The sequence below is a fragment of the Vanellus vanellus genome (genome assembly GCF_965231255.1).
Source record: "Vanellus vanellus genome assembly, chromosome: 2".
Taxonomy (NCBI): domain Eukaryota; kingdom Metazoa; phylum Chordata; class Aves; order Charadriiformes; family Charadriidae; genus Vanellus; species Vanellus vanellus.
The window spans coordinates 167,494,209-167,517,881 of NC_138906.1; the positions used below are offsets into that span (position 1 = coordinate 167,494,209).

Here is a 23,673-nt window from a genome sequence, read left to right on the forward strand (position 1 = left end):
CAAAACCACCCACTTACTATATCATCAGGCTCCTGCACAAGGGAAAAAATAGGAATATATAGGGGAGAAAAGCCACTGATGTAGAGTGAACAAAATTCAAGCTTGCAGACTGATGCCGAGGTTCTTTGTTTATAATTATACTCCTGCCATTGCAGCCACGCATGTCCTACGGACCCAGCCTACATTTCATCAGCTCTGGGATCTTGGCCTGCATTTGCTCTCCTCTTACGCTGCTGTCAGCACAGATCTGACAGCGCTGCCAAAGGTGACCCTCATTGACCAGCAAAGCTGCGTGCAAGGACAAAGCTCTCCGACCAAGCTGAGCATCCATCCAACTGGCCACAGCTGTCACTATATTTAGTGATATTTCTATTTTTATTTCTATTTCTATTTCTATTTTCTATTTCTATTTCTATTTCTATTTCTATTTCTATTTTTATTTCTATTTCTATTTCTATTTTCTATTTCTATTTCTATTTCTATTTCTATTTCTATTTCTATTTCTATTTCTATTTCTATTTCTATTTATTTCTATTTGTCTTTCTTCTTTTTCTTTTTCTTTTTCTTTTCTCTTTTTCTTTTTCTTTTTCTTTTTCTTTTTCTTTTTCTTTTTCTTTTTCTTTTTCTTTTTCTTTTTCTTTTTCTTTTTCTTTTCCTTTTCCTTTTTCTTTTCCTTTTCCTTTTTCGTTTTCTTTTCCTTTTTTGTTTCCTTTTCCTTTTCCTTTTCCTTTTCCTTTTCCTTTTCCTTTTCCTTTTCCTTTTCCTTTTCCTTTTCCTTTTCCTTTTCCTTTTCCTTTTCCTTTTCCTTTTCCTTTTCCTTTTCCTTTTTCTTTTTCTTTTTCTTTTTCTTTTTCGTTTTCTTTTTCGTTTTCTTTTTCGTTTTCTTTTTCGTTTTCTTTTTCTTTTTCGTTTTCTTTTTCTTTTTCTTTTCTGTTTAGATTTAAATTTAAATTTAAATTTGCGTAGATGTAGATGTAGATGTAGATGTAGATGTAGACATGCATACCTATAGCTATAGATCTATTTATCCACATCAGGAGTACTGACAGGGACCAGGCAGCAACACGCTACCCACACTCATTGTGCAGAAAGCAGTACCCATAAGAAAATAGGAGCTGGTGCTCCTTGAGACCGTGTCCAGATCTAACGCAACAGGTGAGAAAGATTTTCCCTGTCTTTACGGGCGCAGCAATCCGTTCCACGAATGACCCCAATTTGGCAGGAAGATGTGGGTATTTGCAATATCTTTTAAATTTTGCAGCTGGGAGGAGAAAGGAGTACTGCAGCTACAGAGGCTGCTATCACAAGCAACGGGGGAAAATATTTGCAGAGCCGTCACTGGCTATGGAAGAATAATAATGTGGGTATCAGTTGAGTTACGTTATCTGTCCGAGCCTCTGGGCATGATATGGATTTGCTCTCCGTGAAAGTGCTCTCTCCTATTAACAAGGCACATTCATGCCAGTGCTTCCTCCCACGACCTCAAACGCCTCCACACAACTCCAACGTCCCCATTTCCCACGCACAGCCCACCCGCCGGGGGGTCCTCGCTCATGTGGGGTGAGGAAACGTGGCCCCGGGACTTGGGAACATAAAAGCAAGTGCTCACAGAGCTGGGCGGTGAGGCCGGCTCATTCCAGACAAAACAGCCCTTTGGTTTGCAAGACGGCTCCGGCGATGACTCAGAGTTGGGGTAGAGGAGAGCGGCATCCGCACGGCGTGTGAAGCCGGCGAGCTGCTGTGGAGGAGGCTTCATACAAAAGAAACCCTTCCCCTGCCTTCATCCTCTGCCCACATAAAAACCTCTGTCCTTTCTCACTCAAACAAAAGAAAAAAAAAAAAAAGAAAAAAAAAAGAAAAAACACAAAGAAAGAAAGACACAAACAAACAAAAAACCCCAAGCAACCAGAAAACCCATCTAATGAATACAAACTCCTTTGCTCGGGTGCTGACATAGGCAGCTGCAGTTTCGAGTTACATCAGCAGACATAGGCAAACAAAGTGGGCTTATCCCATGACAGGTGCTCGATAAGGGTTTGATAAGGAAAATCCACGATGCTGAAGTTTTTTCGGCAACTTAGGAAATGGCAGGTTCTCCCCAAACCTGGTTATACAGATCTGGCCTTTATGTAGATTTGGTCTTTTCTTACTTTTCTCCTTTTGTAGAATAAGGGGGCACCTGCTAGTGGAAGCTCACCTCTCTAGTCTCTACAAATTACCTCCTTTACAGACATAGTAGGATTTGGGGTTTTTCTCACATCTTTTTCCACGCAACACTGATGTCCTGAGCACTCCCGTTGCCCCACAAAACCTGTGCATGGCCACAAGCAGCACGAGGGACACGGGCATCTTCCTGAGGGCTATGGTGCAGGTTTTACAGCCCTTAAGGATGGAGGATTCTTCATTTTAACTCTTACACTTGCAAAGTGCTGCCCCCCCCCCGAAATACCAGAGATGGAGTTTGATGGTCAGTTAGTGAAGTACCGCGTCTATAAAACCCACTGGCATTTTTTTTTTTTTTTTTTTTTTTGGCAAGATCATGGGCATGCTGAGCAGAAAAGCAGATCCACTGGAAGCAGCGCAAGGGCGGTACTTTTGGGCCATTCGGAATAGATTCCACCTCCTTTGGGAATATAGGGAGCAAATAAAGAAAATGAGGTATGAATCTATTTCCATCCACCTCTCAAATCCCTGTATCAGGCAGGGGGGGAGGGGGAAATCTTAGGAAAATTGCTTTAATGACCGCCTTAAAAAACAAACAAAAGCCCACACTTAAATAAAGTCAAGAAAAAATAGCCGTGTGATTTAAATGCTGCATATTGACAGCCCCAGGAACGGAGGAGTGGGTTGATCAGAATATGGGTTTTAATGGATGCAGAGCCATTTAAAACAAAGTTGCCGTTGTTGAAATAACACTTTTTACAGAAGTGGCTGCATAGCAAATGACCTTGAAAAGACATAGCAATTACTACCACACACGCAAGATATATTATCACCAAAGCTAAGGCTTGATTTCCTAAGATATACCAGCCAGACTGGAACATTAGGAACTGGGATGAGTTCTAAGATAAGACGCTAGAGTCAATAAGATAAATGCGTAAATAAAAAGCTCCATTTGTCGGGGCAAAAGCCGCTATTTTTGATGGTGAGAAATTCAATTTTGCATTTAAGAAAAATACACACCACAAACTCTCCCACATGTTGAAGCAAGTTTCAACATGAGCATCGGCATTCCAGCAGGAAGAGCAACTACCGCATTAAAAACTCATCGTTAATTATTGTTCAAAACAGCCTGTTGGCATTTGCTTAGCCGGCGAGATCCTCAGGGTGGCACAATCTAATAGCTGTGCTTATACAGCATCTACCACGATAAGGATCCTGTAAAAATAGAAGCCCAACTAACTAGAGCCATTACACACACACATACATATATGCAGTTTATGCAGATATTATTGCCAAGAAATTATTCTCCCATAAAGACGAGGATTGGATCTTGCTGCCCCAAAATGAGAATTTTACTCTAATCACATGAAAAGAACAACTTCACAAACACAGGAAGAAAGAGTGAAATGCTGCTTCCTGTGAGAAGGAAGTCCGTTTAAAGCACGAGTAAATTGATGCAGTCAGGAGAAAGAAGCTTGTATATGCAAATAGAGGTTTATTACCCATTTTTGTGCTCCTGAGAAACATAATTTACTGACCTTTGAGAGAAGGGTCAAGTAGACTTACGGAATAAGAAACAAAGGCATCTCTTTCGGCAACTGCCATGTCCCAGAGCTGTAATTATCTTTCCCTCTCCCCACGAGCAGCAGGAAATGAAGAGGGATGCCATTACACTATGTCAATTACTGTAATTTTAATTTCTAAAAAATGCCAGGAAAGTTTCCTCTGAAAAAAAATAAAAAATAAAATATCTGTACAGATTTTTGGTGTGGTTTCAGTTTAAAACTCATTCCCCAGCTAAAACAAAGCTGTGCTTCCCTTTCTCCCAACCCTTTTGGGGAACCACCCACAAAGTCTACATGGTGAGGAAGCCCACTTTCCTCCTCAGTTGTTGAGAAGCTTGATGGCTAAGTGTGGTCAATGAGGATCCAGGAAAGACAGAGGTGGCCTGAAGACATGTCACAGATGCAATAAGGACACAAAATCTGGGATGCCTCTGCTAGGAACTGCCAGGGATGGATCCTTAGGAGTTCTCAGCTTTTCAGCGTAGTTTGTTGTTGGGTTTAATATCACTCGAGCTTCTTCAGTCGTGGGCACAATAATATATTCTTCTTTCAATGGGAAGTAGGCGCACAATAATTAAAAAGAATTAAAAAGAAGGATTCTTTTCATGTCCTGTGCTCAGAGGGATTATTGGCTATTTTGTGGATTTTCTGCAGGCTATTATTTATTATGTTAATATTATGGATAATCTATTCTGAGCTATTAGAACATTATCATACTTTATTGTCATCAGCTGTTGCACCGTGGGATGGACTCAGCCCGAGAGGACAGATCTACTCAGCTGTCCGTCCTCTCCAACCACTGACCACCCCGTCCCAGGCTCCGCATCACTGCCATGGGGAACACCTGAAATCCTCCGTCTCCTACAGGGGACTCCCTGCCTGGAAGGAGGAACAGCTGCTTTGCACCAAGGTGTGTCCGTGCAGGGGGAGAAGATGGGATTTGAGGCACGTCTGCCCCATATGTAAGCAGGACCCAGAGGTGACCATATCACCAAATACCTTACCGCCTCTGCTGTGTGCTGCAACAGCGTTTCTCATAAATGGGAAGGTTTCCCCCATGCACTCCCTTAATGAGACTTCTGAGGTCTCATTTTAGCCACTGGCTGAATGTTTAAAATTGCTTTCACAGTTCCACAGGAAAAAGCTTTTTTCAAATGGTTGCCACAACTCACCTTCAACAACAATCACTTAGCGTAGTAAAAATTTGTGTCTTTCAATATAAGCAGTAACACACCCACAGAACTACATTGATTTGTCTGCACGCAAATATATTCCTACAGACACATATTTGATTAAGAATTTATATAACTTCAGGCTTCAAGGAATTTTGGATCAATGCCTTTAGTTTGCTTTTATAAATAAACTCAATTAAACAGTACTTACAGCAAACCACAATGGGCAGGAGAATAATTTTCTTGAAGCTTCACTTTCCAATTTTTACCTGTTACGTGGGTCTACAGAATCAATTACTCCCTAAAGGGAACTTATTAGAGTTTGTGTTACCAAACATCTCACCTTTCCCACCACACCGATGGAAGAGAAGAACTACAGGGACGCGCGTATAGGAAAACTAGCATTCTTCAAACCTCTCACAATTTGCTGTAGTAAATTAAAGCGTAAATAAAATAAAACAAAGCCCCGCAGGCAAGCAGCAATCTGAATCAAGACTGGATCTGCACCAAATCAAGAAGTTCGCCATGCAGTCTCATGAGACCCATAAGTCAGGTTCCCTGAACGTACGTAGTATTTTGTATTAGTGTACAGGGTGTTAACTTTAATGCCGTAATATATGCACATAGTGGTCAGGTTACAGTTGCTGTGAGAACTATAATTTTGCATATCCTGACCGATGTGCAGCTGGAAAAATAAGTAAAAGACAATCACACCACTGCATTGCCTTCGGCGGGTTTTACACATTCAATTTCTCCCTTTTTATATTTGAAGGAGGAAGGAAAGAAGACACGTGTGAAGCTGCAAATATGTAAGAAAGCTGAAACGGATGTGAATTAACGTTCTTCCTTTTCAAGCAGTTTGCACGAAATCTCATGTGTCCCCAGCCCAAGCAAGTGTCACTGCATGAAAAGTACGTACTCTTGGGTGTGATCAAGCCTACTTCTGAGTCAGAAGCATCTCACCAAGGACATACTACAACCCCCTTCTTTTTCATAATGCACCGAAGCCAACCACCAGCATTCACTTGCAAGTGACAGCCACAAGGAGAAACAATCTGCAGTTGGTCCACTTTAACACAATTTCACAGTATCACAGTATCACAGTATGCTAGGGATTGGAAGGGACCTCAAAAGATCATCTAGTCCAATCCCGCTGTCGGAGCAGGAACACCTAGATGAGGTTGCACAGGAAGGCGTCCAGGCGAGTTTTGAATGTCTCCAGAGAAGGAGACTCCACAACCTCCCTGGGCAGCCTGTTCCAGTGTTCTGTCACCCTCACTGAGAAGAAGTTTCTTCTCAAATTTAAGTGGAACCTCTTGTGTTCCAGCTTGAATCCATTACCCCTTGTCCTATCATTGGTTGCTATTTTCTGCTGATGCTGCCTGACCCGCACCAATTTGTTACTGCTACAGTCTCCTGATGGTTGGTTTCTTACCTCTTTTAAGGCACAGGAGTTTGTCTCTGTGCCGTTCTTCCTCCAGCCTCCCTTTACCTCCAACCCCATCATCACTTGCCTCCAAGATTTGATTACTTTTAGAGAAGGCTGAGGGGAGACCTTATTGATTTCTACAACTACCTGAAAGGAGGGGATAGAGAAGTGGGGGTCAACCTCTTCTTGCTGGTAACAAGAGATAGGACAAGGGGAAATGGCCTCAAGTTGTGCCAGGGGAGGTTTAGATTGGATATTAGGAAACATATCTTCACAAAAAAGGTTGTCAAACATTGGAAGAGGCTTCCCAGGTAAGTGGTGGAGTCACCATCCCTGGAGGTATTTAAAAGACTTGGTGTTGAGGGACATGGTTTAGCGATAGTTTTGGTAGTGTTAGGTTGATGGTTGGACTTGATGATCTTAAAGGTCCCTTCCAACCCAGACAATTCTATGATACTATCCAACATCTTGTTTCTTTCCCCTATTAAAACTCTGCTGCCTTCCAGAGAAGATTGTTTTTTGCGGTCATCAATGATTGTCAATACACCAAAAAAACTTGATTGCATCCAGGCTTACTCCAGTTGCAGGGATGCACAACAGCTATGCAATAATTAGCTCTCTTCATCCTATTAGCAGTGGTTAATAGCCACCAGTGTCCCACATCACATGGAACAGCCATGGCCATGCAGCCATGTTGTAGTCCATGTAAGACCAGAGCTGTTCCCACCTCTGCAATCCACTCCACCAACAGTAAACTAAGTTGGTCAAAAGCACAAGAAGTGATATAATATAGACAGCATGAAAACAAATCACAGCTGGTTTGCAGAAAAGAAACACCCTCATCTCTAACCTCAACTATCAGAACCATTAAATGTTTGATGTCCGGTGGATTTGACCACCATTCAAGAATATGCTATTTCTGATCATGCACGATGCCCATGTCCAATACAGATCACCAGTTCCTGGACAAAAAAATAAGCTGTAACATTTCTAGAAGTGTATAGCTGGAAATCAACATCTGTGGACAACCACTCCAAAGGTGGCAGTGGGAACTCTCAATAAGGGTAAAGGAATACATTAGTCCTTTGGCACACAAAGGTCTAAGTTTCATTGGGAACAAGGTCTGACTGAGAATTGCAATTGGTTGAAACCTATCTAATACCAAAACTCTGGTGCATTGACTTACCTTAACGGTAGGGTCTTTGGTGGCATCATTCCACCCTTCTTTACCAAGAAGCATTAATGTTACAAAGAACAACTATTTCTTATATACACATTAAAGAGGATACAGAAAACTGTACGGCCCAACAAGGTAGGGAATGAAGTTTCATTAGGAAAGTAGAAAATCTGCTAATTGCCCCTTAAAAGAAAAGACAAGAGTATCAAGAATATCAGAAATAGTCACGGAAATTAGGAGTCCTGCTTTTTGCTGGCATGTTGTCAGTTGCAAATACCTGAAAGCTTTTTAGTGTGTAGGACTTGAAAGGCCAACCTAATCTCTGCTGGACTTGTACTACAGCTCACTGATCTCCTGGCATCCAACCTCTCGTGGAAATCTGTGGAGATTTCTTAGACACACACACACATACACACACATCTCATATATAGCATTACTATTTGTGAAAAAATACACACATACACATATATATAAATATATATATGCATACCTATCTTTACACTCTTAATCGTGTTACATATGTGCACAGGCATACATATATTTAATTATATTTTATACACACACACACACGCATGTACATATGAAACTAAATATATGCACAAAACTATAATGTATATACTCTGGTTACTTATAGTATTTATTCAGTGATAAAGTCCCTATTATGGGTAAAAAGAGAAAAAAAAAAAAGGCTTGGTCTTCATATATATACAATAGTTAACCACAGTGTAACGTAGGCAAAGAAGGCAGAATACATGATCCTTCTTAAAACTGAGGACCTCTTAATTCCTTCTACAAAGTTGCACTTGGAGCGTGATTTCACTGAGCTTAAGAGCCCAGTTGCCAGGGAAGGGGGGTACAGGACTGGTCTTTGATATATTTCAGCATCAACAAAACTCCCATCAAGAATGGAAAAAGAGCCCCATGAGAACACAAAAGCAGAGAATAATTAAACATATATCTTTTTTTTTCCTGGGTCCTGTACCCTGGGTCCTCTCCAAAGGTGTCATATATCTCTATTTGAAAACCACCTCACTGGCTTCAATGTCGGTGGTGGGGGAGCACCACGGTCTTCAGCACCATAGTGGAGGTAGAAAACAGCCCTTTTTAGCAATGTACTCACTGCTAAACATAGAGACACATGAACTTACCTGTTTGGTACTTCTCTGCCCAGTAGGAAGCAAAGCTTTGGATTTCTCTGCTATTTTCTGTAAAAAAAGGGAAGGGAAAAAAAAAAAGTACAATGGTTGAGAAAACAGAGTCCAAATATTTAGGGAAGGAATCATATGAAGCTATTTCTTCTGCGTTTTAAAGAAAATGACATAGAAAAAAGTCGTCTTATTTAGAAAAAAGAGGAATATAACCGCATTGAAAAGTTTGGCCTTGCAGGAATTAAAAGTCTTCAAAGCTTCCAGCATGACAAGGTTATCAAAACTGAAACAGGCATTTAAGAAATGACAGCCAGGACGCGGAAAAGTAGCAATTTACCACTCAGATTGGTTTCCTGATGCAACCGGGCATTCACAAACGGCAGTGGCTAATTTTGGCACTTCTGAATTGATGACAGTTTTTGGTTTTTTTAAAAAAAACAACACAACTACATGTAAAGTTCAGATGGATTGTACTCATGAACATGAAAAAAAAAAGGGGATTAAACAGGTGTGTGTATATGGGCGTGGAGCCCTTTACCTGAATCCTTCCACCTTCTCATTTAAAGGGATAAAGTCATTTTATTTAAAAAAAAAACACAGTTAATATTTTGAATAGGGCAGAGAAATAATTAAAGAAACGAGATAGCGCCAGAGATAATGCAACGCTATTACATAATATACATGCTGTTGAAGTGCAATTTTATGTACTTTTATTTATTTATTTATTACCCACAGGCAGCAAGTGCTGCGAAATCAATCAGTGCAGAGCATTTATAATAGAGATACATTCTTAAGTGCATGTTGCCAGCCAAAATTCATTACACTTGTATAATTACAATATACTCTTCCTATGTGTTGCAGACATGGGTCAAACTTACTTAAATAGTATAAGAAAGCAACCAGAGTTTGTCCAGGTTGTATTTGCACAGGATTCGATTAATCCAGATATATATTCAAACTTGTTACTGCAGGGGAGAGAAGCAGTTTTGGGATGGTAAATTTTAATCATTACTCCGGTGTTTAAAAGTAAAGCAAATCTGCTCGTCAGTAGAGCCTCCCCAGGGTAAAGCGGGAGAGTATGGAAGCAAACTGAAGAGCTGGTGTTCAGGTTTTGTTTGTTTTATTAAACAGTTTGATCTCGGTGACAGGTCCAAACCACAAGACGTGTTTGGAAACCTTCTGGCAAAGCCATACAGCACCACAGAACCATAAGGCGGGTCAACATTCAAATTAGCAATGTTGCCCGCACATTTTCTGTAAGTAGAGAAGGTGGAAGGGGCACTGTGCCATCACTTCTCTTTCTCCTCTGAAAGCGGAGACACACCAAAACAATGCCATGGCTGAGCCAGGGGTACCACTGAAGGTCCACCAGATACACAGCTGGTAAAAGCATGCTTTTTTTTTTCTTTTCAATTGTTCTGCAGTCGTGTGTCCCACTGTAATGATACACTGCTTGCTTGGTAAAGTAGGAAAAGAGGGGGAAACGACACATGAGCAGCTCTATGGAGATGCTCCGTGCTCCTGGGAGCCTCGCTCGCTTCCACATAACACGTTCCCAAACTCACGGTGGAAGCAAGAGAGACCCTCACCTTCTGCACAGCTCCGTATCTCTGGATGGCATCAGACAGTTGGTTCTTCAGCCTGTCCAGCTGAAGTCGCTCTTGCTGTTTAGGAAAAACAGAAGTCTGGTTAGTAGGTGTGTAGTGATAAATCAAATAGTTGACTCTGTCTCTGACCACGGGGAACAGTCCTGGTGGGAGACTCCAAGTAAACAAAGTGGGCGCAGATAGTATTCTAAAAATTCAACATCACTGGGGCTGCCAGGATGCTACGAGGTTTTATTTTAGCAAGGGAACACAGGATGCTTTGATCTTTCTGGCCAAAGCAATTAAAAAAAAAAAAAAAATGTTGCCTTGGATATTCAAGCTAGTGCTCATGTCATAACTACTTGTAGTCCGCTATCTGAGCCGGACACCTTGTGTGGCAGGGATATATAGTGGGACATTTTGCTGTCCTGCTTAACGCAAAAGGAGGTCTCGCTCCAATACTTGTTCTTAAAGATTGTGGAATGCAAGCAAATTAATACCTTACTGCCGTCAAAAGAACAGAATGGTGGCAGCATGATATCTTGCTTCTACTTACTAAAATCCAGCCTCAGATTATCTGCTGGATATGACAACCCAAGGGATTGTCCCATAAAAACACCGTCAGAGGTCTGGAGCACCTCTCCTATACGGACAGGCTGAGAGAGTTGGGGTTGTTCAGCCTGGAGAAGAGAAGGCTCCAGTGACACCTTATAGCACCTTTCCAGTATCTGAAGGGGGCCTACAAGAAGGCTGGAGAGAGACTTTTTACAAGGGCGTGTAGTGATAGGATGAAGGGTAGTGGCTTCAAACTGGAAGAGGGGAGATTTGGATTAGATATCAGGAAGAAATTTTTCACTTTGAGAGTGGTGAGGCAGAGGAACAGGTTGGTCACAGAAGCTGTGGAAGCTCCATCCCTGGAGGTGTTCAAGGCCAGGTTGAATGGAGCTTTGAGCAACGTGGTCTAGTGGGAGGTGCCCCTGCCCATGGCAGGAGGTGTTGGAACTCGATGATCTTTAAGGTCCCTTCCAATCCAACCCATTCTATGATTTTACAATATGATTCTATGATTTTTTTGGATGATACTCCATGACAGAGTTCATCACCTCACTTGATGGCAAATGGGTGATTTACCAGACTTGACAGGTCTATCAGCCATAATAGCATTCTTTTTGCCTGGCTGAGGGCCTGATTGTCAGAAATCAACTTATCTCCGCATTTTCTAAAATGTGTAGCCAAACGCCACCGCCTTTCTGCCTGGAGCTTGCCCCAGCAATACGCCCATCTATCCTTTAAACAAAAGTGTTCTCAGAAGGAAGATCCCAGTCTAGCTTAGATATAACTCTCCAACATGCTGCAAAATTGCTGCTCTCAGATGAAGTGACCAAACCCCAACAGTGAAGTGTGTCAGGCTAATCCTGAAGCAATGGAAATTCTTATTATTGCATATGCCTTATTATGGCGTACAAGTATCTAAAGGGTGGGCTGAAGGAGGATGGAGGATGGAGGAGGATGGAGGATGGCTCTTTTCAGTGGTTCCCAGTGACAGGACGAGGGGTAATGGGCACAAGTTAGAACACAGGAAGTTCCGTTCAAATACACGGAAAAATGTCTTTACGGTTCAGGTGACAGAGCACTGGCACAGGCTGCCCAGGGAGGTTGTGGAGTCCCCTTCTCTGGAGATTTTCAAGACCCGCCTGGATGCAGTCCTGAGTAATGTGCTCTGGGCAATCCTGCTTTAGCAGGGGAGTTGGACTGGATGATCTCTAGAGGTCCCTTCCAACTCTGAAAACTCTGTGATTCCGTGATTCTCCTGGAACTATTCTACTCCCTGGATCTCAAACTTCAGGTGTGCAGGAGCTCACGTGTCCCGGCTTTACAAAGGGGAATGAGCTGTGAGGAAGTGAGGCGTCACCTTAAAAGCCACAGAAACAAACAAAACCCAATCTACACCAAAGCCACAAAGCAGAACTGTTCACTTTACAGCAATTTCAGCTGTTTCAGACAACTGCTTAAGAACACAAAAGTAAATTTTATGAAGGATGGGGTAAATATCTTTAATTTTTAATGGCAGTGTTTTCATACACAGAAGAATATCCCACTCTTACAGTTCTTCATCCAAAGATTTAAAACCATTTTTAGAACAGGGCAAGTATCATTATTCCCATTCTACAGATAAAAGGTCTATAAACCTTATATTTGTTACACATGCAAAATAAGATAAGATTGCCACCCTGGAGAGCTGATCTAATGGTCCAGCACTCGTCCTACAAAAACCTGGAATTCCAGATAGGCCTCTCTATATAAGTCCTCTGAGGTTAGTTTGAAAGGAAGCCTTAAAATAGCCATGTGCTATTTTAAATCAGTCTCCATCTCTGGAGATGAGTCTCTGGACATGAGTCTCCATCTCTGGAGACATTCAAAACCCGCCTGGACGCGTTCCTATGCAACCTGCTCTAAGGTGTCCCTGCTCTGGCAGGGGGGTTGGGCTAGATGATCTCCAGAGGTCCCTTCCAACCCTATGATTCTATGATTCTATGATCAGTCTCCTGCCTTGTACCACACTGATCCACTTACGTCAGTATCTTTGCTCCTGAATTACTATCAGTTTGCTCAGTTGGGCATCCTGACTCCGATAGCTCCAGCAGCACCTGGAGATTCGAGGGAAGTCAGAGAAACTCCCCCAGTGCACCTTGTTGGTGGTGCGTTACTGCTGGAAAATAAGGAAGAAAAAAAAAAAAAAAATTCTTTTGTCCATGCATGCATGCCTGCAAAATAATGGGTCGGAAAGGACTGACTATAAAGCTCTAAATTAGTGGAAGGCTTTTCATGCTGTGAGAAATTTTATGGGAGGGAAGTTTGCAGTGCTACCCAGATCCCCAAGAGGGACCTACCGTCCACCAGCCAATACCCACCAGAACTGTTCTTTCTATATATGGGAGGAGGGCTACAGGCTTTATATCAAAATTTGTAGGTTTAATTATTTAAAATGCGTGCCGTTAGAAAAGTTAAAAAATAAAATCGGTTAAATTAATTGACCAGGGAGCAGAAAAAGTTATTACGCGATGCCAATAGAGAGCAGCAAGTTTATTCCTCATATTACCATAATTGTTTGTGTGTCTATTTCCTTCAGCCCTTAAATACTCTCCCTTTAACTTCGCAATTTTTTTCCCCATGACAGTAAAAGCTATTCTGCTGAGAGTCCCCAGTGGTCACTACGTGGGCTTCAAGGGCAAATATTGACATTCTGGTGTGGCACTGTAATTGGGTTTAACGTGACCTTGCCTGATTTCCCTTTGGACCCAATTTATGTCACAAAAGGGAGCCAGGAGATCAGCACAAAACAGCCCAGACCCCCACATCTCCAAGAAAGAATCTTCTGTTTCATCAAGCTTTGATGCAATTATCCTCAGAGTATGGAAGAAAAAAGAAAAAGAAAAAAAAAATAGTCCTTGTAGTCCACCAGTGATCAAAGCAACATATTAATAAAAATCAAAGTATTCAGGTTGATGGCTGCATAAGGTTGATGTCTACGTATGGAGAACAGTCATTCCAGGCTTCCCTCCCCCTCCTCTGGAGCGGATCATCACCCATTCGGTTTTTTTAGGTGGGGTCCATGGTCCTCCACTGGTTATAAAGGTCGTCTGGGGTGATTCAGCACGTAAATCCTTATCTCAGATGCTTGTTTGCAAGTGACCTAAATCCAGGCTGTAAAAACCACTTGGACAGAGATGAGTTGTGTGTTTAGAGCAGTGTTTTTTCTAGGTGGAAGGACAGTGCGAACAGAGTTGAAGTAATACAGGACTTTGGAGAATGGAAGGAAGTGAGTGAGGGTAAAACACCAATTCAGGTAAGTTCCTGACCTAGAAACTATATGGATGCTGGAAGCAAGAACGTAACAGAAAACTGCTAGGCAGGATCAAGTAGAAAAGAATTGTCCTTATTCTCATTTCAGTTGATGAATCACCTGTTATGTGGGTGAAACTTCTCCTCCACCCTCACAGCAGCTGGAGTTTGCCCCCCACAGAAAGTTTCTGTTCTTCCCCAAGACACGTACCACAAGTTAGCAGGAACATATGGGGTGTAAAGGTCTTTGTGGAAAGGCCAGAAACCTCCTGTTTGTCCGACTGTTGCATTGGGGACCAGGGGATGGGGATCATTCACACCCCTGTGACAATGTTGTTCACATGAGTTGAACCTACTGATGACAGAAGAGCAGTGGGTTCGTACAACAGATGGGGCTGCTGTGGGGTAAACCATGATTCAAAGTCCTGCTCTGATCTGGCCCCAGTCTGTAATTATCCATCCCCACCACTGCCTTCACACTAGCATACAGCACGGAATGAATGTCATATCCAGACATATTCCACTGCTTTTTGCTTTCCGGACACTTCAACACACTCCCAAACTCATCTGCACCGGGTGCACCCACTGCACAACTGCGTCTTTAATCAATGCCAAACTCATGCAGAGCCAGGTGATTCTTGCAGTACTTTCACCCAAACTGAGTGAGACCCTGAGGTAGGTGTGAGCTATAGTCAAGTCTTTGTTGCCGAGTTCTTGATTTCCAGTTCCAAATGATGGAAGGGAAGTGATTCTTCCCGTCTACTCTGCTCTGGTGAGACCTCACCTGGAGTACTGCATCCAGCTCTGGAGCTCCCAAACATATGAAAGACATAGACCTATTGGAACAGGTCTGAAGGAGGGCCACAAAGATGATCAGAGGGCTGGAGTACCTCTCTTATGAGGAGAGGCTGAGCGAGTTGGGGTTGTTCAGCGTGGAGAAGAGAAGGCTCCAGGGAGATCTTATTGCGGCCTTCCAGTCCCTAAAGGGGGCCTACAGGAGAGCTGGGGAAGGACTTTTTGCAAGGGACTGTAGTGATAGGATGAGGGGGAATGGCTTTAAACTGGAAGAGGGTAATTTAGATTAGATATTAGGAAGAAATTTTTCACTCTGAGGGTGGTGAGACACTGGCCCAGGTTGCCCAGGGAAGTCGTGGCTGCCCCATCCCTGGCGGTGTTCAAGGCCAGATTGGACAGGGCTTTGAGCAACCTGGTCTAGTGGGAGGTGTCCCTGCCCATGGCAGGGGGTTGGAACTAGATGATGTTCAAGGTCCCTTCCAACCTAAACCATTCTATGATTCTATGATCCAGTTTGGGGAGAAGAACTGAATTCTGCATCTGTTTTCCCATTGGCAATTCATAAATGCAAGCTACGCCTATTGTGTAACAGGAAAGGAATTTATAACAGGACATGGAGCTCAACAGCTTTAAAGCACCCACTACCACTTCTATTTTCATTATTCCTCCCTCCATAAGCCCCAGCACACTCCCCCAACAGCATCTTGAATGACACGTACCCTGGATGAGCCTCTGACAACCTCAGACAGCTGCTTGATGGCTTTGGTGCTAGTCGTGATGGTTTTATTAGTCTCCTGCTGGGTTGCATGCCTGCAGAAGAGAAGAGATGATGCAAATTGCAATTAAAATTAATTGCATAATGAGACACTTAGAGAACTTTTTCAAGCTGCAGAGCAATTGAGACAACACAACACACAGTGCGTGGAGCCACATTAGAACTACGAAAGTCCGGGGCCTTGACCGGCAATGGCAGCCAGAAGGCTGTAGAAAACACTTAGCAAGGAGCTGCCCAAAATGTTCCTCCTGTGATCAGAACACAGGTAACAGCTGTGGACCTGCAAAGTCAATGGGGGAATATAAGGTGAAAATAGCGTGGGGGCAGGTAACGAGGCCATCACAGATGGTTGGTATTGCAACTAAAATAGTCGAAAGAAGGTTTGTGTAGCAAAAAGAGATGGGAATGGGGAGTTACCCGATGGATGGCGCGGGAAAATTTTGTATTCAGAAGAGAAATTTGTAGAGACAGAAATTGCGCAGGACATATTTACTTACCGTGATCATCTACCTGCTAATGACATAGTAACTCCGGGAAAGCACTGGGAACACAAAGGTGCAGAGCTGCTTTACGAGCGCTGAAACAGGCAGGCAGGGAGCCAAACCAGTCCCCTCTCCACTCGTGGTTGTCCCTCCCCTTTACACCCCAAATTCCAGTACCATTATTCTTGTAAGCACTGGTTGCTGGCTTCAGTGTTCAGGACCACACAAAGTAGGGGGAAGAGACATAAATGCTGCCCAAAGGTATTTATTAGCTCAATCCAGTAGTTCTCAAGCTTTATAAGGTCAACGGGGTATTTTCAGCCTCTAAGCTTCCCCAGGGAGCACTGCACATCTTTTTAGTCAGAAAGGGGTGGTTTTCCATAATGCTTCAGTCAAAAACATGAGAAAGACTCAAAAAAGATCTGGAGAAAATGATCTTTTTTTTTTTCCTCTCTCGGAGGACACATTTGAGCCAGGGTTGCTTTGAAAAGACTCAGTTGTCAGTGCTCTTTTTTCAGGGTGGGTGGAATGTGGAGTGAATAGAAGTCCTTTGATTAAAAACTGTTAAGATGACTATTTATGGCCCCTCTGTCCTGAAGACCTATGGCCCGTCCTGGTGCTTCAGCCCCTTCCTGTTCTCTGTCAGGACTGATGGAGATCAACACTTTCAAGACTTAAGTCAACTCCTTCTTTATGTCCCTCCTTTGAGGAACAAGGCCAGCCCCCAAACAGCCTTTACCAAATGCAACCTTAACTACAAATAGTTTGAGTCCTCTCAACAAACACTCCACTGACTGTCATCTCCATCTGGTCAGTGATGGACACAGGCACCGGGAACTGCGATATTCACCCCCATAGCAAAGTTTTGCAGACTTTATCCACTTCAGCAAGACCTCAGTGCAGACAGCTCAGGTGGGAAAGCTGTCTAGGATAAAATTACACTTAATTTTATGCCTTGTACCTACCAGGTATACAAGCGAAAGCCGAACGTACTGTGAAGATAACGTCTCTTAGCTGTGGAACAGTAATTCAGACGTACGTTAAGGGTTGAACAAGCACACTGAAGGTGTGGATTCCTTTGGCACCAGACAGGAAAGTGAAATAATGTCACGTAAAAACAAGACGGGATCTGATAACCAGTTATTCTGAGTTAAATGAAGATACCATTTCTATATCCACTCATCAAAGCGCGCTTCATTTATTTATGATCCCAGGATCCGCTGCACCAGCTGACTAATTACATCACTTGTAATTTGAGACGGAAGAGGTCATATCTACCACAGACAGGTATTCCACACTGCCATCGCGAGAGAGGGAGCTGGGAATTGAATTCTGTCACATCGCCCACCTTGAGGAGTACAAAGTTAGCCCGATCCCCAATCTTTTAATCAAGTAAATCTTGCCACCAAGTGCATGAATTTCATAAGCAGCAGTTTCAAGCCCGAGACTTCCACAACTAATTCCTCTTAACGCAATGCAAGACGCTGGAGTTGACGTCCAGTCACTTTGTAGACCTCATTAAATTACCTGCCCACAGAACGAGTCAGGGATTTACATACCGACAATTCCCCATCCCTAAAGTAAAATGGCTTGTTAGGCTCATGCGCCTGATCCTTCCCAATCTCTAAAGTTAAATAAAGTCTCCTTCATTTGCATACTAATGTAAATTTTATGTTACATTCCTTATGTAATAAATCCACGCCGCGCACCAACTTTGCACTGAACTGCTGCAAAATAACTGGGAGCGGGAGTACAAAAAATAAAAGTTCTGCCTTCCACCTCTTCAATTCAAAATGCACTTTAACCAACATGCTGGTGCTTGATTTTGGTACTTCCCACTATGTTGTCAGCACAATTAACTTCTAATTCTTCAGCCTCAGAGATATGCTCAGGAATCAGACAGTGATTATATTTAATTCACATTAAATGCTATTAAGATCTTCATTAAAAAAAGAGGCCTTGAAACTCCACTCCCCGCAGCATTTTATTTTAATATGTAATGGTAACAAGATATGTCACTATTATTATTATTATTATTATTAGCTTTCTTTATATTCCTCTCCCCATGGAAGTGTGGAAGTTAATTAAAGGGGTGTCTCTGATGAATAAAATTTGCTTCTGAAAAAAGTCCTCCACACAATAGTAAGTCAAATAGTCTATGGAGATACCGAGTACCTAAAATATAAACGTTGTAAAAGACTTATCTGTCTGCAGCGCTACTCTGAAAATAAGCTCTCTAAGAGGAAAAACAAAAAGGACATCTCTTAGGGAGAATAACATCTCTCGCTGTGCATTTCTGGATGCACAAAGATTGCAAAGACAATGTGCTAAATAATACAAGAGATGCCACACTGCTGCCTAAAAGTTTCCTATTGCTGCTGTTTTCTTTACCGGAGAAGTACGGTCCGCCGCATCCACAATCCCCAGCGCGCAGCTGCTTACAGTTTGTTCTTTGAACGACCATATCTCTAATTTATTTATCCAGTTTGAAAATGAGCACAGCAAAGGCGCAGATGCGACGACGGCTGCTTCCCTTCTCCGCAGGGACGGGATGAAGGAGCTTAACTACTCTTTGCACCGTGTCTTTGAGATACTTGATGAATGACCGAGTCAACAAAAAGTAATCAGACCCCAAATGCAACGGCAAAGACCAACAAGGGAAAGACTTCTCCCTGCCTCACCGTGCCTGCTGCCACTCAATAATCCCAAAGAGCTTTGTTTTCTCATTCCGGCAGGAGAAAGGCATTTCCATTTGTAATACAGGATACGGCTTATTTTACTTTCATCTGATCCCAAATATAAGCGCAATAATAAGTTTTTCAGGTACAGATCAAGGATATCTTTACTGTACCGGCTTAAACTTCATTAGATTTTTGGGTCTTCTTTTGGCACAGTGCAACTGCACAGCAATGGAGTTAGTTTATGCATTTAGGAACTGGGTGGTCAAGTAGGTTTGGCTACAGTTAAGCCAGGTAGTACAGAATAACTTAACCACATACTTCTCTTTTGCGCAGCAGCTGTAACAATCCTCACTGCAGGTTTCTCGTACAAAAAAAACGGTAAAAATTATAGTGCGTGGAACAGAGCACTGAGCTGCATGATCTGTGGCTTAAGCAGAAATAGGCTGAGTGTCCGCATTTACATATATTCCATTGTTGTTGGAGATGTAAGGGTGCATCAGTCATAGAATCACACAGAATCACAGAATCTCCTAGACTGAAAAAGACCTGTAAGACCATCTAGTCTGATCTTTAACCTAACACTGACAAGCCCACCACTAAACCATGTCCCTGAGCACTGTATCTACACGACCCTTAAATACCTCCTGGGATGCACCATTAAGACTTTAGCCAATCTCTTCCCTGGCTTAGAGCTGGATTTTGTGAAGGACTGACATCTGTAGAAGCTGACAGATCTCCTCAAGCTATAAATACATGAATATAAAACTTTATGCATTGGCCATAGGCACAAGAGTGCAAGGGATACTTAGTCCCTGAGGCTCCTATTCCCCCTCCTCCACCTAATCAAGGTGCTTAACTTCAGAGCAACGCCAAGAGAAGTCCTTCACCGTCTGTGGAGAGGGGCACCTCCAAAGGCGCTGCAGAGAAGTCCACCCTTCAGCGGTAATCCACCACTTTTGGGTGTCTCCTACACAGCCGGAATGATCCTAGAGCAGAGCTAAGGATATTTCCAGAAATATGTGATCCAGGATGATGCATTCAACAGCTGTGTCAGCAAACACTTATCTATAGGATGGAAACTTGTGCTGCATTAGACCACTACAACTTACTGCCCACAGGCAGCCCCACGCCTTGTCCTCAGGGGCTGCTGGCTGTGCTTCCACATACAGGGAGGGATGAACGCAGTGGGCATCTCTCATCTGTTCAACATCTTTGTTGGTGACATGGACAGTGGGGACGAGTGCACCCTCAGCAAGTTTGCTGATGATACCAAGCTCTTTGGTGAGGTAGACACACTGGAGGGGAGGGATGCCATCCAGAGGGTCCTGGACAGGCTGTAGAGGTGGGCCCAAGCCAACCTCATGCAGTTCAACAAGGACAAGAGCAAGGTCCTACATCTGGGTCGGGGCACTGCCAAGCAAAAATCCAGGCTTGGCGGGGAATGGCTGGAGAGCAGCTCTGAGGAGGACCTGGATGGGTTGATTGACGAGAAGCTCAACATGAGCCAGCAGTGTGCGATCACAGTCCAGAAGGCCAACCTTATCCTGGGCTGCATCAGAAGTGTGGCCAGCAGGTCAAAAGAGGTGATTCTGCCCCTCTACTCCACTCTCGTGAGACCCCACCTGCAGTACTGCATCCAGCTCTGGAGTCCCCAAGAGAAGAAGGACATGGATCTGCTGGAGTGTGTCCAGAGGAGAGCCATGAGGATGATCCGAGGGCTGGAGCACCTCTCCTATGAGGAGAGGCTGAGCGAGTTGGGGCTGTTCAGCCTGGAGAAGAGAAGGCTCCAGGGAGATCTCATTGCGGCCTTCCAGTACCTAAAGGGGGCCTACAGGAGAGCTGGGGAAGGACTTTTTACAAGGGCATGTAGTGATAGACGAGGAGGAATGGCTTTAAACTGGAAGAGGGCAGGTTCAGATTAAACATTAGGAAGAAATTTTTCACTCTCAGTGTGGTGAGGCACTGGAACAGGTTGCCCAGAGAAGCTGTTGAGGCCCCATCCCTGGAGGTGTTCAAGGCCAGGCTGGACATGGCCTTGGGCAACCTGGTCTAGTGGGAGGTGTCCTTGCCTATGGAGGGGGTTTGGAACTTAATGATCTTCAAGGTCCTTTCCAACCTAAACCTTTCTATGATTCTATGATTTTATGATCTATAAGTACTTCTCGCAGATGTAAACAAAGCAGCAAGATGAGCTAAGGAGGAAAGTTTTTTTCACTAAGCCCTAAACTACTGTATTGTTACAGTCACCAAAGGAAGAAAGTCTAAATCCACTTGTTCTGGCTCCAAACTAACACTCACAACTCTACTTTTTCCCCCTTTCCTGTAGGACCTGATTGTGCATGTTGAGAAACCATTTACAACAGAGGAAAACATGGGCTCTATTTCTGGGTCTGTCAGCAAACCCCTTTGCATAGGTGTAAATCATCCAGCACAGTGAAAGTCAAGAGAAAAATGGACTGCTACTTCCAAGTTCCAAGCCACACAATATTCTATAATAAAAGCGTCACAGATTTCCAATTTACCTTTCCCTTGAAAGCATGAGGGGATGTGGTAATATTTTTCTTCAGGGAGCTTAGGGGATGATCTGCGGTCGTGTGGGAAGAGAAGGGGAGGTATTTGAAATCCACCTGGCACGGGTGCTGTGTCATCTCTAGAGATGGACACGGCTATAGGCTAGCAGCGATGTTTTTCAGCGGTTCTGGATTAAAAAACATATGAATTGTGGTCAGATAGCGAGTCACAAAAATGATTTAATCACAAAAATGCAACCAGGGCAATATACAACAACGGAAACCCTGGCAAAATTTTTCACCTTTTTTTTTTTTTTTTGCATTGCTCCTTAAAACTAAATAATAATAAAAAAAATGAAGAATCAGTTATTACTAAAATAAGGAGAGTATTTGCTCCCCTCAGAATTTGACCAGTCTTTGCAAACAGCTAGTTACTCATTGACCTACTACCAGAAACTCAGGTTTGTGGTTTTCAATTAAATTATCTCCAGGACAGTATATAAGACCCCCTCTTAACCCCGCATCACCTACAGATTAGCTCAGCATCGCCTCAGACTTCATCTGTCAGTCCTTACAGACAGCTCGGAGAGCGCTCAAACCAGGACCCCACGGGGAGCAGCTTAACAATGTCACGGCCATTAGTCACCTCTCAAGTTATTTTTTCCTTGTTCCACCCCTACTATTCCCAAGTAAGTTTTAATTTTGCAAGTTTCACTTTATTCCCTAATAAAGGAGCCCCTTGGATCCTCTGTAAACGCCTTGCTAGCACTGAGCTATATTACACCTCCCTCTCTGTCATTATCCAGTAAGCCTCTTAGCTTATCAGAGACAGAAATTAATTTAATTCACCATAATTTCATTTTGATGAACCCTGGTGCCTACTGATCATGATAGTCCTCTTCTTTTTTTTTTTTTTTTTCTTTTTCCTCCAGGTGCCGATAAACTGCTTACTTCTTTTCAACTGTTCTTGCAACTTAGGTTGTACAGAAGTTACCCATCTTCCCGCCCCACATTCCTGCAAAAAAGCAAGCAGGTCACTTCCTTTCCAGCCCGAAGACCTCGGCTGCCCTCCGTGAGCTCTTAACATTCACCAGCAATTCCAGTACTGCCCCGACAATCCTTTTAGCGCCCTAAGATAAATGACATCAAACCGTGACCATTCTGATTGCTTTGCCTGCGCTTTTTAATTCTCTTGTGCCTTTCGCATTTCTGCATTAACGAGCGGACCACGGCTTAACATCTGTCACGGAAAGGTTAATGGGACGTATCCCTGCAGCAATTCTCGACGGCATAGCCAAAGGTGCCTGTACCAACACCAGGAAGCAACTGAGGAACATACAATCATAGAATCATAGAATGTTTAGGTTGGACGAGACCTTGAAAGATCATCTAGTTCCAACCCCCCTGGCACAGGCAGGGACACCTCCCACCAGACCAGGTTGCTCAAAGCCCCATCCAGCCTGGCCTTGAACACCTCCAGGGATGGGGCAGCCACAGCTTCTCCGGGCAACTTGCGCCAGGGGCTCACCACCCTCAGAGAGAAAAAATTCTTCCTAATATCTAATCTAAATCTCCCCTCTTTCAGTTTAAAACCGTTACCCCTTGTCCTGTCACTCCACTCCCTGATGAAGAGTCCCTCCCCATCTTTCCTGTAGGTACTGGAAGACTGCAATAAGGTGTCCTTGGAGCCTTCTCTTCTCCAGGCTGAACAATCCCAACTCTCTCAGCTTCTCCTCATAGCAGAGGTGTTCCAGCCCTCAGAGCATCTTCACAGCCTCCTCTGGACTCACTCCAACAGGTCCACGTCCTTCTTATGTTGGGGAGCTCCAGAGCTGGACGCAGTACTCCAGGCGAGGTCTCATGAGAGCAGAGTAGACTAGCATCTCCTCCCTCGCCCTGCTGGCCACGCTGATTCCAGATGCAGCCCAGGATGTGTGTGGCTTTTTGGGCTGCGAGTGCCCATTGCTGGCTCATGCTGAACTTCTCATCAACATCCCCGAGTCCTTCTCCTCAGGGCTGCTCTCAATCCACTCTCCAATCTACATGTAGTTGTTACCATGCCTTTCTTCCAGTAATTTACTGCAGCTCTTTGCTGAAGCTTGGATCAGAGACGTCTTTCCAGGATTTTCAGAAGCATTATGACCACCTAAGGCTCAGGGTTGCTGCATTTACGACTTTGCAGCAGGAATTAATGGTGCCAGTCAACTTGCAGGGAGATACAGGGAGAGCTACACGCTTTCTGAGTCCTGCACCTAGTCCACAAACACAGGCAATATTTTATATACCGTAAAAGACCGTTTGAAACTGTCCCCCTTCCCTGAAATTTGCAGAGACATGGATGTTGTCT

The 23,673-nt window shown here is 43.5% G+C and overlaps 1 protein-coding gene across 1 annotated transcript in view; it reads right to left on the reverse strand.

The window, feature by feature from the left end:
* The window catches only part of TSNARE1 (t-SNARE domain containing 1), a gene marked incomplete at its 5' end in the record, with an annotated part of 427,114 nt that overhangs the window by 280,712 nt on the left and 122,729 nt on the right, over positions 1-23,673 (reverse strand). Inside the window, 3 exons of the mRNA XM_082499260.1 lie at positions 8,655-8,711; positions 10,244-10,318; positions 15,598-15,688. Coding sequence (XP_082355386.1) covers positions 8,655-8,711; positions 10,244-10,318; positions 15,598-15,688 — 223 coding nt within the window. The remainder of the gene's footprint in view (positions 1-8,654; positions 8,712-10,243; positions 10,319-15,597; positions 15,689-23,673) is intronic.